The 17,369-nt window shown below is 41.4% G+C and overlaps 2 protein-coding genes across 2 annotated transcripts; both read left to right on the top strand.

The window, feature by feature from the left end:
* Positions 1-1,820: 1,820 nt before the first annotated feature.
* On the top strand, positions 1,821-4,632 carry stmn1b (stathmin 1b). The gene is made up of 5 exons (XM_041943306.1): positions 1,821-1,909; positions 2,918-2,960; positions 3,644-3,816; positions 3,946-4,137; positions 4,224-4,632. The coding sequence occupies exons 2-5, from the start codon at positions 2,945-2,947 to the stop codon at positions 4,281-4,283; spliced, it is 441 nt and encodes a 146-aa protein (XP_041799240.1). The 5' UTR covers positions 1,821-1,909; positions 2,918-2,944; the 3' UTR covers positions 4,284-4,632.
* A 3,370-nt stretch (positions 4,633-8,002) lies between these two features.
* Positions 8,003-14,361, top strand: paqr7b (progestin and adipoQ receptor family member VII, b). The gene is made up of 2 exons (XM_041943304.1): positions 8,003-8,132; positions 10,450-14,361. Exon 2 carries the CDS (start codon positions 10,456-10,458, stop codon positions 11,512-11,514), a length of 1,059 nt encoding a protein of 352 aa, XP_041799238.1. The 5' UTR covers positions 8,003-8,132; positions 10,450-10,455; the 3' UTR covers positions 11,515-14,361.
* Positions 14,362-17,369: the final 3,008 nt, after the last annotated feature.

Below are 17,369 nucleotides of genomic sequence, written 5' to 3'. Positions count from 1 at the left end.
AAATATTCTTGTTTGGCTTTTTGAGGACATTTCTGTTGGATGGTGGAAAGGTGAAATGCAAATACATGCCACAGTAAATCTAGAGAACTCTTTGCATCTAGGCTGGAAAAAGTGATTTAAATCAAGTGATTAATCTACTATAGTCTATCTTAAATTCACCTCATATAGGGCACAATATGAAGGACATTAAGGGAGATAATAGTTTGTTGGCAGGCTCAGAGGGTGTCTGAAAAGCTGGTTGCAGATAGGTATATTTCATACATTTTTTCATCCCAGTTTAATGACTCATGAACTTTAATATACTTTTGGGCAGTGATAAAAATTTCAGCTACCAATCGCAGAAAATAGGTGTCAGTGTCAGGCAAAAATTTGAATGGACCACAACCCGTTATTCCATAATGAACTACAACATTTGATTTCACGGTATTGCATCCCTGAGGCAGAGGTATTGACCAGGTTTTGGTTTTGTGAGTAATGAAAGCGATAAGGAAGGAGGAACACAGTGATGCAGAGTGCGTTACAGAAACTCCATACATCATCTGGCCTTCTTTAATGGCTCAGAAAATATAGTCAATACTGTTTTATCGCCTTGATATTTCATGACTAAGGGAAATAGATCTCTGCAGTTTACTCACCCCAACATAAGTAATGCCACTAAGTAATATATGTATAATAGTGTGCATTCTTTGTCTGTGAATGACTCACACACTTATACACTTTTGAATAGTTATGCACAAGTGCAATAATGTGCCTTGTTTTATGTATTCTGTGTTTTTACTTATTTGTCATATCTTCTTATCTTTTTTTTTAACCGATGCTTCTTACTATTGCATTATCCCCTTTGCTGCTATTACACTGGGAATTTCCCTGCTGTGGCATTAATGAAGGACCTTATTTTATCTTGTATAGGAGATGTATAGGAGAAATACAGACACTGTACATAAATACAGCAGCGCTAGTCCACACTGTCTAATGCATTTGGCCACAAGTTCTCATTTACATCGCACATTATATCCTCTCTACACTGGGAAAATAATCTTTTCACACGTCCAATCCATCCCTAGTAATCTTCTGCAAAAATGTGCAGACATCCAGCATTCACTGTGGCCAAGAGGGCATCGGATCATGTGGCTTGTGCACACCTCTATGAGAAAAAGAATTCCTCTATGGGGGTTATGATGGAGTCTGGACTCCGTAGTTGGCTCCGTCCATGTTTACTGAGAAAAATTCTTCCAAAGATTTGCCCTTTTACAGTATATATGGCATAAAAGTGCTAAGCATAATCACATGGGAAGGTGTCCTGCAGTCACATTGTCGTATGTTATGGTATATTATACATTTAGCAGTTTTTACAACAGTATAGAAGTGCAAACGAGAGTGTGAGTACAGCACAGAGTGAGAAAACAGCTCATGAAATTTGAAAGTTGTGGTCATTGAATGCATTTTGTGTGAAAGCGATGAAGAGTGACAGTGAATGCAGCCCACACTGACATCTGTTGTGCTGTGTTTAGAGATTCTGGAAAAGTGACGTTAGTACTGGAGAGTTGCGAGTGTTACCAGCTGCAAAGAAAACTTTAATCATGTGCTATCGGAGCACATATCCATAAACACATATGCGGATGATTTAATGGACAGTTACACAACGCTTGGTAGACGCAGTCAGACTTGTTTTGCCTCACGTCCCTCAGGCTGTGCCAGCTCCATGTCTGTTACTTATCCCGCTGGCGCTTCTACCTTCGATACTTCCTGTGATTGGTTGGGTTTGGGCCAATGACTGCTAACAACACTGCTGACGTTTCCATCAATACACGTTGGCGCGAAGCTGCAGACGTTGGCGGTCGGAGAGGAGAGAAGAAGAAGAAGAAGAAGAAGAGGAGGAGGTCTGCTTTTTAGGCTGAAGCTCTTGACGGTGAGAACAATGGGTTTATGCAAATGTTTAACCAGGCTTTCAGACTCAAAACTACTGCTGATAGAGTTCAAGGTCGATTGTGGCACTTTTTTTGCAGGTTGAAGAAGTCTGTTCAGCATCACTGGAGTCAAGTGCAGTTAGTAGTTAACGGACTTTATCGTTACGTTATGGCCGCTGCTCTTTTAGCGGTACTTACAAAAATTTTACAAATCAAAAAGCTTTTTAAAATCCATTCAAAAACTAACGTTGTCACAGGAATACTTTTTCCTGACATCTTACCATGTACTATAAGTCAATAAATTAAATTAATTTCCACGAAATTTGGCCGACTGTGCTTTGTTTTGAGTCGATATTATGTAACTTAATCATGAGCATGAAAATGCACCATAGTAAGTTTAATGAGCTAACTTTTATGGTCGAGTCTAACTAAGTGTAACGTTTTGTGTGCAGCGGGCACTCAGTAACATCACCATTTACCTAACTGGTTACTAACTCATGTTGTACACACCCTATCACTGTGTGGTTGTTATTAACGATGTAGCCTGCCTGACATGTGCTGACATGTTGCAGCTGGTAACCGATTGTGTAACCATGTAAATTTCTAACAGTATAATGTGCAATTATACAGCCCCCACTGCTGTGTTATTTATGTTGAGAAGATGAATTATTGCATCCACATGAGAGACCAGTTACAACATTAAACAACATAAGCACACATATTTAGTTAATGCAGGGATAAGGCTATCCGCTCATCTTAATGTGCCCAAAACAGTGTGTGTTTTTAACCTACATGCCAAAACAGGAGGGAAAATGAGAAAACTGTTTTTGAAAAGGCGTGCTCGCATGCATGACCGATATGCTATCAAAACATGAGCTGTCACTGTGGACTTGCTGCAAAAACAGCACTGCATTCTTTCATATGTGGACAGTTCATTTGAAGCTTATCCACTTTGTACAATTAGAAATGTATTGCTCGATTATGATTAGTTTTTTCTTGTTTTCTTCTAGAATCAGAAAGGCAACATTTCTGTTGAAATGGAAGGCTGTGGAGGTAGGTGTAAACTATGCAAATAGTTGTGTGCATGAGTGGTCTTGGCATGCAATAGTACATTTTAGAAAAAGTTAAATTAAAACCTGATGCAATGCATTTAAAATTCTAATGTAAAGCTTCAGAGTGAAACAAACACAAAGAAATTAGCGTGTATAACAACTAAGCCATGACCGCCTCTCGCTAGTGTGAAGCAAAGTTGATGTGTCCTGAATACCTCTGAAACAGTATGACCCGAACGTGTTATTTAGCTGTGTCCTTTGATGTGGTTGGTACAGCAAGTTGCAAAAGTGATCTGTGAAGCAGTACTCCTGCCCAAACTTTCTTTTTGTTTTGTCCTATCTTGTCTTCACGTCCTCTTCATTGCTTCAGTCAAATGCTGCTACACAGCAGGGATTATTGATCTCTTCTGACCTCTCTGACAAAGCAGTGACCCCTAAAGGTTAGCAGGAGGCCAGCTCAACCCCCTTTAATTATCCTCAGTCAGACGAGTCTCAATGGAATCATTTATTAACAGTTTTGATTATCAGTTCATTGTTTGTCATTCATCAAGTAAAACTGGCTGATATTGAGTTAAAATATTGCAGCATTGTGACTTTTACCTCTGACCTCACACCATCACACACCATGCCACAACTCGGCCATCACACTTACCAGCCAGTGCTAATAAATGTCCTGTTTTACAGATATCCAGGTGAGGGAGCTGAACAAGCGTGCCTCAGGTCAATCATTTGAGGTCATCCTGAGCCCCTCAACCTCAGATGGCAAGGGCAACTTTGTGTTGTCCCCTCTGAGGAAAAAGGAAACATCACTGGACGACATTCAGAAGAAACAGAAAGCTGCAGAAGAGAGACGCAAGGTATTGTTGGAAATAACAAAACTGCCATCAGATATGATCAATTTTATTGCTTCAATTAGGCTAGCACATGGGTTTAGGATTCAGATTCTGTTAAGTTACTGCAAAAGTTCTCTCTTGACATTTTGCCAGAGCCAGGGGGCTGAAGTGCTGAAACACTTTGCTGAGAAACGGGAGCACGAGAAGGAGGTCATCCAGAAGGCCATAGAGGAGAGCTGCAACTTTATCAAGATGACACAAGAGAAAATCAATCAAAAGATGGAGGCAAACAAAGAGAACCGCACTGCAAGGATGACAGCTTTCAAAGAGAAACTGAAGGAGAAGGTAAGCTCCTAATGAAATGGTCACCCATCTTCATGTATAATGTTGACATAATAAAAAACTGCACTCTTGTGATTAAACACTTCCAGGACAAGAAGATTAAAGAAGTGAAGAAGAACAAGGAGGCAAATAAAGAAAGGGAGATTTAATTTGTTTATGGTCTGGAAACAGTCTTCACATCTCCAAAGAGAAGCTTTACTTTTTTAGCTGACACTTCCATGGTATTGTTTGTTGTGTTAGTTCTGTTTATGCTATTAAATGAAAGGGGACTATTCATTGTTAGATTGGGTGTATATAGTCTGATTAAGTTTGATATTGGCAGCTGATTACACTGAAGTTTTGTGGTAAGAGCTATATTTTTCCATTAAGTGGCATTGTAGTGAATTGGTCTTTATACTTCATACTGTTGAAATGCATCATATAATAGTGTTTGATACTGTTTTAAGTTTGAATATACTGTAAGATACCAAGGTTTGACCATTAAAGTCTGTATCCACAATTTAATCTTTGTCTGTATTGATATATTTACGCCTCATGAATGTTGAAGATGAAGTAATTGTAGTTCTGCACCATGCGATGAAGATTGCCATAACTGAAACTGAAGGCAGCATACTGAGTACTCCTGGCGTATACTACCATATGCTAATACTTTGACACCGCTGACATCTAGTGGCAGTTAGGTCATATTAGTGATTTTAATAGTTTTGTAATTCTTAAAAGTAGTGACTCCCAAGGGGGACCAAGATAAATCTCAGGGGTCACCAAATTAAGGAGAGAGGGTGGAAAAAAATCTGTTACAGAAAATGTTTATTTCTAACTCGTCCTTTTTTGGTCTTGTGAAATTAAACTTGTACCTCTTCAGGCCAGATGTGAGAAGGAAAAATTTACCAAACACATACAACAGCTTTTTCACTACTTTGCTTACCTTCCATGTCGATCCTCGTTTAAGGAAGTAGTTTTGAAGTGATGAGGGTATTAAAGATGCAGAAGAGAGGGCAGAGAGCAGGAAAAAGGTGAGGCCTAATACATCATTCATGGATTAATATCTTTCCTCAGCATGTATCCATCAGTTCATTGTTTACACCTGCTTATTCCTATTGTTTCTGTGTCAAATACGCTATTTTCCCAACAAGGTTTGGTTGAAAAGCAAGGAAATGCCAAGCTATTACTGTGGTAACACATTTACACCTATGGCCAATTTACAGTGTCAGATTCAACTGATCAGCATGTCTTTGGACTGCAGGGACACAAATATGCTCTAATGAGCCCAGGGAAGTGTTAGTGGACTGGCTGTGGATCTCATACTCGCGAACAGTGATATCATGCAAGCTAAATGGGCCCAGCACTGACTGTTACAAGTTGTCAGAATTATTATGTTGTCGCATATTCTTGTAGTAAGCATGGGTTTGGAGAGACATTCAAAATCACCACACTTGGAGATACACGGTTTTCACTGGACAGGAGGGGCATGAGAAATTGTAATCTGAAAAGAAACAAGTAACTAAAGCTGTGAGAAAATTGTAATGGAGTAAAAAGTGCAATATTTGCACTTACAGTGCAGTTTGTAGTACAAGTACTCCTAATATATACTGAAGTACAGTACTTGAGTAAATGTTAGTTACACTCCACTACTGTCTTTCAGACAGACCTACATGCAACATGATCGGCACAGTTTTGTGTAGTGAGAAATCTCGTCAGCATTTTGGGTTTGTTTAGGTCGCCTGGATCCTGCAGAGGCTTGCAGGCAGCGTCAAGTGTCACCCATGCTGGAAATGTCACTCAGTGCCAAGTGTCATCTGTTCATTGTGGAGTTCAGAGCAGCTGTGTGTATCTACTCAACCTGAGAGCATGCAGCTGTGGGACTGCGGGGGAGCCCTTATGTGTATGCGCTTGCTGATGTTAGTATACGTTGATTGTTTTTTCGTCAGCTGGATTGTTCATTACTAGTATCTATTCATGTGTTTATTTTTTTGTTTTGTCAGTTAATTTCCATGTTTTTGTGCCTGAGGAAAATGAGGTGGTTCATCTCAAGGAGTTTTTCCTCAAATTAAAATTATAAATAAATAAATGTAGAGTTTAAAGTATGTATTTGTGACTCGTGACATTTAACATATTTTTTGTTTTTATTCTCTAAATCGGATATCAGGGAATTTTAGATTGCATCATGACAAAAACACTGATAATTGAAGTAAGGCTCATGAAGTGCAGTGTAAAATTCTAGAGAATATTTGCACATGAATACGAAGTGACACAGCTGCATTCACGGATTAACTGTTTTGTTCAGCTTGAATAAGAATTCTTGCTTAAATCCAACAAATGACAACAACAGAAATGCTGTTTTGAGACATCGCACCTAAAACATACCCATGCTATACATCATAATCCCCCTCACTCATGTTTAGATTGTTTCTTGGTGATTTAACACTTTGCACTCACAGAAACGAAGTCAAGTGTAACTTGTAGAAATGTACACATAGCTGGTTGTGTTTGGGGTGACTCTTTATTGCTATGCACAAACACATACAAAGACACACAGTGCTGCACAATCCCATCTTTGTCATGTGCTGGGAGGAAAATGCTGGATTCATCAGCCCAGAAAGCTGCTTGTCCCACAGCACAGTGTTGCTCGACTGGCAGCACAGGGCACAAAGGCTGGCTCCACTCCAGCACCCCTTTCTCAGCCCGTTCTGGAGTTTTGCAACCTTGCTCATGATCGTGACTTTTCCTGGCTTAACACAGTATTATCAGCATCAATTTCATCTGCTACTAATCCGTACTGTGAATCACATTCTGAGCTTCTGTTGACATTTTTCGCTCATGTTCTTGGAAGTCGACCTTATTTTAAGACACAGATCATTCTAGAGAGGATAAACAGGAGGCTAAAACATATTCAGTGTTCTTGTAGAAACACCCTGAATCCATCTCTGCTGGGAACATACACTATAAGACGGTTTGAATCAGGACACAATACAGATCTGTCAGAAACACTGAGTCCAACAAAGGGAACTTTGTAACTGAATGAGAGGCACAGACCATAAAATGAATTTCATCACACTAGTCAAGCAGAGAAATTGCTTGTTTTGATAACCAAATGAGATCCAGTCTGGCTATCGCTGTAATTTGGAAGCCACATGCTGACAAAGGAATGGCGTCCACTTTAGGACCGTATCATCATTCTTCAAATACTAGCACGGCTACAAAAGCATGGAGTACAATCTCGCCCTTATTTGAGTGCAGGACCTTGAAATTTGCATGACTCAGCGTCCATTTCATGGGACAGGGTTTACATCCCAGTTAGCCCTCATGGACGAAGGGAACATGATCCATGTTAAAGACGTTTGTGAAATGCACAGTAATTTTTTTTTCTTAACGTTTTCATGCAGTCTAACGGACACACCTGTGGAATGCAGTATTCTAACTAAATAAATAAATATGCAATGTATAAATATTTATTCTATACTTATTATTCAAGAAAAAGCAGTATATAAAGTAAACTCCTATGAGTTAAAGATAGGCTTGTCATTAATATAGTTGTGTGTGACAAAATAACACATGATTTCTGAATTTTTTTTAATGAGGCGACGACTAGCAAGACGTTAAGACACAGGCAAAGCAGTTTGATAAGCAGGAGGTCAGCCAACAGGTCCTTATCAGAGAGAAATGCCTCATGTGAGCTATACAGTCATGACAGTGGAAGAATTTCCGTGGAGAGTGGGTGGGCTGATCGACCAGCCGGCAGCTGTCATTGGTCAAAACATTCTCTGCGGGCGCACGCACGAGCAGTGCCGTGTTTTCTGATTGGCCAGAACACCCGCCTGTCAAACTGCCGCGCATCCTCCCGGCAGCTGCGCTGTGAGAGCCGCCGCCAAGCGCTGATCCCGTCACGGCCATCCTTTCTCCGTTCACCCCTTCAAACAATGTTATCTATATTCTGCGCGGCTCTAAATCACTCATCTACCGCTAAACGTAAGGCTTTGGATTGATTCTACCATCTACAGGTATGTCCATTTTTATTAATTTCTTCTCGAAAATTCCTGCTGTTTTTTTTGTTTTTTTTCGCGGTATAACGTTATAGCGGCAGAGCGTGAAATGCGTTCGGATGCGGCTCGAACGCGAAAGTCCTGTCATTTTTTATGAATGTGCAGCGGTATTTCCTGTAATGGAGCAGCAAACAGCGCACAGCACAGGTCTGGGATGCGCTCGGAGAGCTGAAGCGAGCCTCGAGGCTCGGTGAAAGGGCGCATGCAAATTGATTTCGGACACCGGATCTCAAATTTTAAACGTGCCGATCAGGTGCAGGTTTGCTTGTGGGAATTCACCGCAACAGGCCCCGCGCAGGCCCGTGTTTGATATATACACTTTGAAAAAGCACTCTTGGTTATAGCAGAGCGTTTTTCCTCTGCTTATTAATATTTTAGAGGCTTGTAACCCTCGCTGGAAGCTGAGGGTGTGGACGTCGGATGGGGTTATGTTACGTAATCCCTTCCCATTCATCACTCCACGCCTTTCCTCCTGAACCTCGGCCTGCGTTCATCCCACACAGCCTGGCCACTGTGAAGCCGCTGTCTCTGCTCTCTGCCTTCCCCACACCTCTGGCAAGGAAAAGCGCACGAACCCACAAAGATCTGGAGTGGGAACATAAAATCAATGATGGGTTTAACTGATTTCAACCCTGGTCTAAGTATTTGTAGAGGGCGCTCATATTAGATCCAGCCCAGAAGACAGAATCAGTACAGCGGGTCTAGTTCAGCTTGCTGTGTTTCAATTTAAGTCCAGTTCTTACTGTTGCAACGAACAGAAAACACAGCTTGCTGCAAAGCAAAGAAGTGTCTTATTATTTATATTTATTTAAATGTAAGTCCAAGAACTAGTTTTGCTGGATTTGATGAGGGAGAGCCAATCAAGCAGAGTATCTTCTTCCTATCAAACATGCAGAGAGCAGGCCAAATGACAAGCAAATGTTCAATTTGTTTATTTATTTATTCCCAGCATTTGTCTGATGCTAATTCTGAGCCCTGTTGGAGACGTGTAGTGCGACACACAGTGCGTGTGACATGCTTTCGAAGCGAAAGTCTGGCCTTTTGTCATGTGTCTTCTACCATTTATATTTTGACACCTGTACCTGTAAGATCTCTGGGGGTATTAGACAAATGTCCGATTATTTTAGCATTTAGAATTTCTTTTCTTTTTTTTTCTTTTTTTGGTAGTATTACCTTGTTGTCGAAACAGCTTCCACTATCTTTTGTTTTAAAAACCATGTCATCCCACCAAGCCACCTCTTCAACAGACACTGTGGGAAATATTGATTCTGCGTCGAGTTCGACACTTTTCAGGATGTAATTTCCTGTTGAGAACAAGTGCCTCATTGGCAGAATTTATGACTTTAAGGACAGCTGAGGTCAGAGCCATAATGCACCTGAGGTCTTGCGGTTTGCGGCAGTCCTTCAAAGTGATGCATCGCGTTGTAGAGCAGATTAAAGGCTTGGGAATGCATTCAGAGACGCCAGTCAGGTGGTCTGCTCTCATCAACCTCCATTCAAGCTGCATCAGGCAACTGTTTTCAGCAATAAACCCACTGAACACTAGGTTTTTCTTAGGAGTCGGAGGAGACCAAAACCGAGCTAAAAGGAGAGTTACATTTATCAGGTGGCCAAAAACACGACTCCTGGTGAATGTTATTTTTCTCTGTGTTTGCTGAATATATATACTAAACTACTTGCCCCCAAGTAACCAATAAACAAACAAATAAATTAATTAATTAATTATTGCAGCTTTAAGGAAAAATGTTAATGAAAATGTCATTGATCATTTTTCCCATGTGTTATTTTTCATTTGCCAAATGTTTCAATTTACCTTGATTGAGCATTGCAGCTAATTATGATATTAATGATAATGATTATTTGCATGATCAGTTAATTACTTTTGGATCAATCAGTTGGTCTAGAAATGACAACAATGACAATCCCTTTTTTTGTAATCCCTGGGTGACATCATCAAATTGCCTGTTTTGTTTTAACAACTTTACAAGACAAAATGTATTCAATTTACAAACCTTTTTGCTTGATCAGTAACTTGAATGACCCATTGATTTTCCACGTTGATTATTTTCCTGTTCATTAACCAAACGATACTACTTCTTCATTGTGTGGTAGTATTGCAGGAACACACACACACACACAGTACAATCTATACATGTATTTATGCACGCACAGATGCACACACACAGACCTGGAGACGACAGTAGCTCAAAGCCAGACAGATATTGACTAACTGTCTGTTGGTCTCATTCTCTCTGCCCTCCTTTCTGGCCTCCAGTTTGCCATGGCGACGGTGGTGATGGAGCAGATCGGTCGCCTGTTCATCAACGCGCAGCAGCTGCGTCAGATCCCTCAGCTCCTGGAGTCGGCCTTCCCCACGCTGCCTTGCACCGTGAAGGTGTCTGATGTTCCCTGGGTGTTCCGCGAGCGCCACATCCTCACCGGCTACAGACAGCCGGACCAAAGCTGGCGCTACTACTTCCTCACCCTCTTCCAAAGGCACAATGAGACCCTCAATGTGTGGACTCATCTGCTGGCTGCCTTCATCATCTTGGTGAAGTGGCAGGAGATCTCAGAGACGGTGGATTTTTTGCGAGACCCTCATGCCCAGCCCCTCTTCATCGTCCTCCTGGCAGCCTTCACCTACCTCTCCTTCAGCGCTCTCGCTCACCTCCTCTCTGCCAAGTCCGAGCTCTCCTACTACACCTTCTACTTCCTCGACTACGTGGGGGTCGCCGTCTACCAGTATGGCAGCGCCCTGGCCCACTACTACTACGCCATAGAGAAAGAGTGGCACACGAAAGTGCAAGGGCTCTTCCTCCCCGCTGCAGCATTCTTGGCCTGGCTTACTTGCTTCGGCTGCTGCTATGGCAAATATGCGAGTCCCGAGCTGCCCAAGTTAGCCCACAAGCTCTTCCAAGTGGTGCCCTCAGCCTTGGCTTACTGTTTAGACATAAGCCCCGTGGTTCACCGCATCTACAGCTGCTACCAGGAAGGCTGCTCCGACCCTGTTGTGGCGTACCACTTCTACCACGTGCTCTTTTTCTTAATCGGCGCCTATTTCTTCTGCTGCCCTCACCCAGAGAGTTTGTTCCCTGGGAAGTGTGACTTCATCGGGCAGGGCCACCAGCTCTTTCACGTGTTCGTGGTGGTGTGCACCCTGACGCAGGTGGAAGCGCTGCGAACAGACTTCACGGAGCGCCGGCCCTTCTACGAGCGTCTCCACGGCGACCTTGCACACGACGCCGTTGCACTCTTCATCTTCACTGCCTGCTGCAGCGCCCTCACCGCTTTTTATGTGCGCCAGCGTGTACGTGCCTCTCTACACGAGAAGGAGGAGTAAGATTTGAAACGAGTAAAAAAAAAAAGAAAAAGAGACGAGTGTAATTTATTTTCCACTGTAGTGACCATTAATTATATTAAAGTCATTGTTTTTTCTCATTGAACATTATTCGTTTGTGACGGTGACTTATGGTTATTTCTTCTATATGTGATCTGCCAAACTACAGTGGGCAAAAAAAAAGAAAAAGCGATGAAGGGTTTTTATGACTTACAATGAGGAAGGGGAATTTTATGACTGATCTGTAGCAGTACAGGTAGTATTTAAACACTGAAACAAGTCCTTGCATCTTTGTTCCGCTCTTTTATTTGTCTGCAAGGTTGTTTTTAGTCATAGTTTGAAGAAATGTGGTTTTACTTTCACCGTGCAAAAATATACTGTCTGTCAAGGTGTGCAGAAGAGTTACGAGACAAGTTTCTTAAGATGCCTTTTAGTCAATTGTGTTTAGAATAATCTGACTGTATAATCAAATTGTAGCATTTCAAATCAAGCAAGCATTTATTTTTACAATTTATGCTCCCATAACACTTTGTGCATCGCAGTCAGATACCAATTCCAGCCCAATTGGATTTGGATTGGCTTTCCGACACTTCATGTTTTTTTCCTTTGGATTCTGCCCCTCTCGTCAGGGATCAAAGCAGAGACTTATTTCTCAATTTATCAAAGCGCTGACACTGTGCCACACAAATGTTTGAGCATATTCTGCGAAAGTTGGGAACCCAATTTAAAAACCAAATATTGTGCCTCCTTTTCTTTTTACAAAAAAGGAGATTTTTTTCTTTGGGTGATGCCATTCTGTCGGATTATGTTAAAAATGAGGCTGGCACTCAGTATTGGTTAAAGGATAGATGGAAGATTACTGATGTCTCTTTGTTGTCGTGACAATGTTAGCTGTTTTTTATTCAAAGGGCTGGAACTTCAGCTTTGCCTTCTCACATCCCATGATGTCAGTGCTTTTGCGCGCATTGTTTTCATTGTCGACTGATCAGACTGGAATCACAAAAGCCGTGTCAGACTGGTGTTCTGCTTTTGGTATGTTTCTGTTTTTGTATGATGAATATGTATGTGCCTCTACGCATGTCTTTTGGTATATACTGTGGATATTAAGTGTGTGAATGTCTATGAAAGCTTAGCCTTGCACTCCTTTCTTACCCTGTAAATAAGCCGTATTTCTCTAGAGAGTCATTTGCATCCCATTTTCTCTCCCCCCAGTAGTGCTCAGAACTGAATGCATCTTTTTTTCTGGTGGAATACAGCTCGTTCCTATTTTGCTGCATCCTTTCCGATTGCGTATTGCGTTCAGTGTCCTCCTGCCTATCAGACTTTAATGGCCATGAATACATCATTTCACACTGCTGCACTCTTACACTGAAGAGTCCCTTTGTTTCGTTTTTTCTCTTTTGTCTGATGACTTTTGTTATAAAAAATATCTCACAGATATGGCTCACTGATAATGTTGCTTAGATTTTTATCTCACGAAATCTTAAATGTCAGAAATGATATTCATTAGAGCACTCTCTGTTCATGATGGTGTTTAATGTGCCAATGAATCTGTTATTGCTTCAGCGATGGTACTAATGAAAGATGAGTTCAGAGACCGAGTGTCAGAACTGACAAGTTGATTTTAAATGTCTTGACCTGACTGCAAACATGTGACTGGTGAGATTTTATCCCCTAAATATGAACCTTCTGACTGTTGACTTTGGCATTACTGACCTGGTCTCATCGTGCACTGCCTGAATCAACACTGTATATACTGTAGCTGACAACACTGGCTATGTTTACATGCATGGAGATATCTGCTGTTAATGTGGTTATTCTGGTTTTGTGTTGACTCTTGGAAATGTCATAATTCTGAAAAACATGGGGGAAACCTGTACTCTGTCTCGGAGAAACCTGTGCAAGACACCTCCCGTGCTGTGTACGATTATACACCAATCAGCCGCAACATTAAACCCGCCTGCCTAATGTTGTGTGGCTCTCCCTCGAGCCGCCAAGGCAGCTCTGACCCATCGAGGCATGGACACTGGGTCTCTGGGGGTGTCCTGTGGTGTGTGTGATGCCAGGACGTTGGCGGTGGGTTCTTTGGGTCCTCTGCATAGTGGGTTGGGGCCTCCGTTGGACGTGTTCTGGCTCATCCCAACAGATCAGATCAAGATCTGGTGATGCAATCGGGGAAGGCTGTTGACATGAGAGGGTGTAATCAGGCAGCGTTTTGGTGGGTTATGGGTGTCAAAGTAACATCCACGTGAATGCCAGACATTGTAATGAGATGATCAATGTTATTCCCTTCCCCTGTCAGTGGTTTTTATGTTGTGGCTGATTAGTGTAAATTGGTTGGCAACAAGGTTGAGGCTCTCATGCCCAAGACTAGTTTTGTACATGTAGTGTAACAAAAAGGCTTCACTCTAGGCTAATGATATCCATTTGGCAAGTGAAGCCTACAGTGTAAGCCTCTCACCAGCCCTGCCTGTGACATGAGTTTATTGTCCTGACCATCAAAAAGGACCCAAACTGTTCCTACTGGGATTATAATTTCTTCCCCATGTGATAGAGGTAGCCCAGCTCTTAGTTCAAACAGGGAGGGAGCAGCTGGAAAGTGACCACAAATGAAGATGTTGCAACATCGACACTAAAGACATGCAACCTGAATAAGATCTTTACTGGAATATAGCCAGCACTCTTTACTGCATAGGTGAATCTGTGTGTAAACGTAGCCTCTGATGCCACCCAAGGTTTCCCTTTATCCCTTTATGAAGCAGGGTGAGAGGGACCAGAATGTCTCCTGCCTCTGAAAAAATATGTGTGACTGACTGTACTAATATTCTGTGGTATTTAAGAAAATAAAGTGTTACAGTAACTCCAACTTCTCCTGTTTATTGTTCACAGGTCAGGGAGCACAGAGGAGCACAGGAGGGTCATAATGATTTGAATGTTATGAGCAACTCAAAACCTAATGTGAAATTTAACCAGTGCTGCATGTTGAAGTTGAATTCATCAGCACAGCGTGGAAACCATCTCTCCGAGTTCATGTGGTTTGAATTCGCCACTTTGAAATTTCCGAAAAAACACATTTAAGTCTTTTCTACGTGGCGATTTTTGGATCAAGAAAAAGAACGAGCACACAACTTGAACATTCAGTCTCCTGAAAATAGGAAAGTGAGCCTGAGTGGAATCGATCGGACCTCTGCCCTGTGTGGTTGTGTTCGTGTCAGTCATACGGTCCAAGAAAGAGAAAATCAGATGAACAACTAGAAACTCTGAGCTGTAAATCTCCCTCTATAAGAAGTAAAAAACATTATTTAATTGCAAAAGCTGAAATGAAATTTGACAGAGGTGAATTCAAACCACAGGAATTCAGATCAGGTGCACAAATAAAATATTCCAGTGCTATAAAGTCAGATCTTTACCTCCATAGAACACATTAATGTAAATGTTTCAAATCAATCATTTTGACTACATTTATTAATTTAGGTCTGTACAACACTGGCAAATTAAGTAAAATGAATTTAAAATATTAGTAACCTTGGTGTTAAGTGCATGCCATTGTAAATGTAAAAGTTTTATTTGCAGACAAAGGGAGTATGACTAGATACGAGACTGGCTTATGTCTAAGTGGAGACTGGCCCTTCTATACTTTACAGACAGTAAAACTGTTCTGAATGCAGATATTTGTTAAACCACCACCTCATCAGTATTGTTATAAGGGAAATATGCAAAAGGCAATTAATTTTATTCTCAAACCTGACTCAGTGCAGAGGAATGGCCCTGCGCAGCAGGTTATGAGGTGGTAAATGTAAATAATAAACAATAAAGACATGCCCACTCTAAAATCTAGCTCCTTCTCAGACCAGCCTCAATTATATCATCAGTTAATGCTGCAGCGCCACCAGAGGGCAGCCTTGCTGTTTGGTTGGCCAGTAAAGTTTGATAGTAATAGTGAAGCTACAGCATATTAGGAGGATTGACTCATTTTAGGAAAAACTCAGCCTGAAGAGGTGCTTTGAGGTAAAAGGGCAACTAATCATGGCAGTGTTGTTAATCACAATAACCCTCAATAATGAAGGTTGAATGAATCGCGTATAGACAAAGACTCTTCTGGTAAAAGCATGGCCTCCTGATGTTCATAATAGAACAGTTTATAATATCCTGTAACTAAAAGGACTTCAGATGGCTGCTAAGTTCAACAATGCCTTGTTCCTTGTAATGAGTATAAATCAGTAATTGAATTACAGTGGATAAGCAAATACTAATGCTAAATTTGATGGCTCAAACGCTTCAAAGGTTTATCAAAAAGACTGTGATGCTGTTGGCCTGTTTACTGCTGCAAGTTGATAAATGTGCCATTTTGTTCTTCCCACTCTTGGGTCACAAAGGCAAAAATGCGAAACAGATGGCTTCTCTCCTCTGTACCGTACACATGAGTCAAATGCAGATAAGCACGCAATTATTTTCTTCTTGGACAAATAACTCTAAAAGGTACTAAGCAAGGAAAAAAAAGGTTCGTCATTTGGAGTCCTTCTCTCAAAGACTCTAAGATTTACTTCATCCCCCAAAGCCCATGTTTACAAGAACTAATCTTTTCTATCCATTAGGGGGCACAAACGATCTGCATATCTCCCCCAATATATGTTGCGTTATTGATCTATCACAGCACTTTAAAATGAACTTGCGGGTCAATCAAGGCAGTTTGTTTAGAAGTGCATTTTATTGATAGCGATACCCCGCTGCTGTAACTTATCAGAATATTCATTATAAGCCATCTGCAGCCTCGATTGCTAAACAACATACTGTGTGCCGTTTCCTTTGTTGAATTAAAGCGCCATTGAAAATGAACAAAAGTTAAGAATTGCTGTAAACATTTGCTTAATAGACGAAGGACAATATTACATGATTAAATATAATGTTATTCATGCAGCTGCTCCTCTGGGAGCAGCCGTCGCGGCGGCATTTTGCCAAGCTGCAGCCTTGTGGGTGGCACATATGGTTAATGTATGCACATGTATGCTTGTTCTGTATGCGTTGATGGGGGGGCTCGGGTGTTAAGACTTGTTTTTGTTTACTCGTGTCTTGTTTTTATTCCCCCTTCCTACATCAGTCTAAATAGGTGGAAGTTTGTGTGGGTTTGCATAGCATCGTGCCTTTTGTTGATAGTTGTCAGGAGCTTTGCTTATGATGATTAAGCTGGCTCGTACACTGTGCATTCATATAAGGTAACTGTCTCATCAAGCTAAGCCTTCTGTCTCTCACCTACCTACCTACCTACACACACAAACACATACATATCATTTAGAGCCTGAGTGGAAATTCATACGCTGCGCTAATTAGAACATCTTTAAAGTACATTTTCCTGTGATGGAGGAGAATAATTGAAATTTAAGGCAGAAATGGGCTCCTGATGTATCTACCGTGGATGTGATTAATTCGCAGTGTTACACACTCAGACGGTCTTAAATCAAACGGCAGAGATAGTGATAATTGCCTTACAGCCTGCTTCCTGTCCTCTAACTATCAATTGCTTCCCCAGACTCCATCAATTTTCATATGTCTGTTTCTGGAGCAGCTCACCGTCCCTCTCCTCCCGGCTTCACTCGTCTCCTCTCCCTATGTCTTGATTCCTCTCTCCGCCAGTTGCTCCAATGCCACTGCTCCTCTCCATCCCATTTTAAACGCTTCATTTGCTTTGTATGATTTGTATCAAGGTTGCCGAGGTAATATTGGGTGGCCTTGGTCTCCTATCGTGTTTTGTAATTAAAGGTTTGACTTGCTAGAGGGAACGGCTTTGTTCAGAGTTATTAAACCACCTTCTCTTTTTGCCAGGTGACAGACAGCCAACTTCTTTTTCCATCTCTCTTTTT

This window comes from Chelmon rostratus, chromosome 8, assembly GCF_017976325.1.
Source record: "Chelmon rostratus isolate fCheRos1 chromosome 8, fCheRos1.pri, whole genome shotgun sequence".
Lineage (NCBI taxonomy): Eukaryota > Metazoa > Chordata > Actinopteri > Chaetodontiformes > Chaetodontidae > Chelmon > Chelmon rostratus.
This window is presented reverse-complemented; position numbering and strand designations above follow the sequence as displayed.

Excerpts from the sequence above, each read along its gene's own strand:
- stmn1b (XM_041943306.1), top strand. Across the intron at positions 3,817-3,945 it reads CTGCAGAAGAGAGACGCAAG|AGCCAGGGGGCTGAAGTGCT; the intron begins GTATTGTTGGAA and ends ACATTTTGCCAG. Across the intron at positions 4,138-4,223 it reads AAGAGAAACTGAAGGAGAAG|GACAAGAAGATTAAAGAAGT; the intron begins GTAAGCTCCTAA and ends AAACACTTCCAG.
- paqr7b (XM_041943304.1), top strand. The coding sequence starts at position 10,456 with ATGGCGACGGTGGTGATGGAGCAGATCGGTCGCCTGTTCATCAACGCG.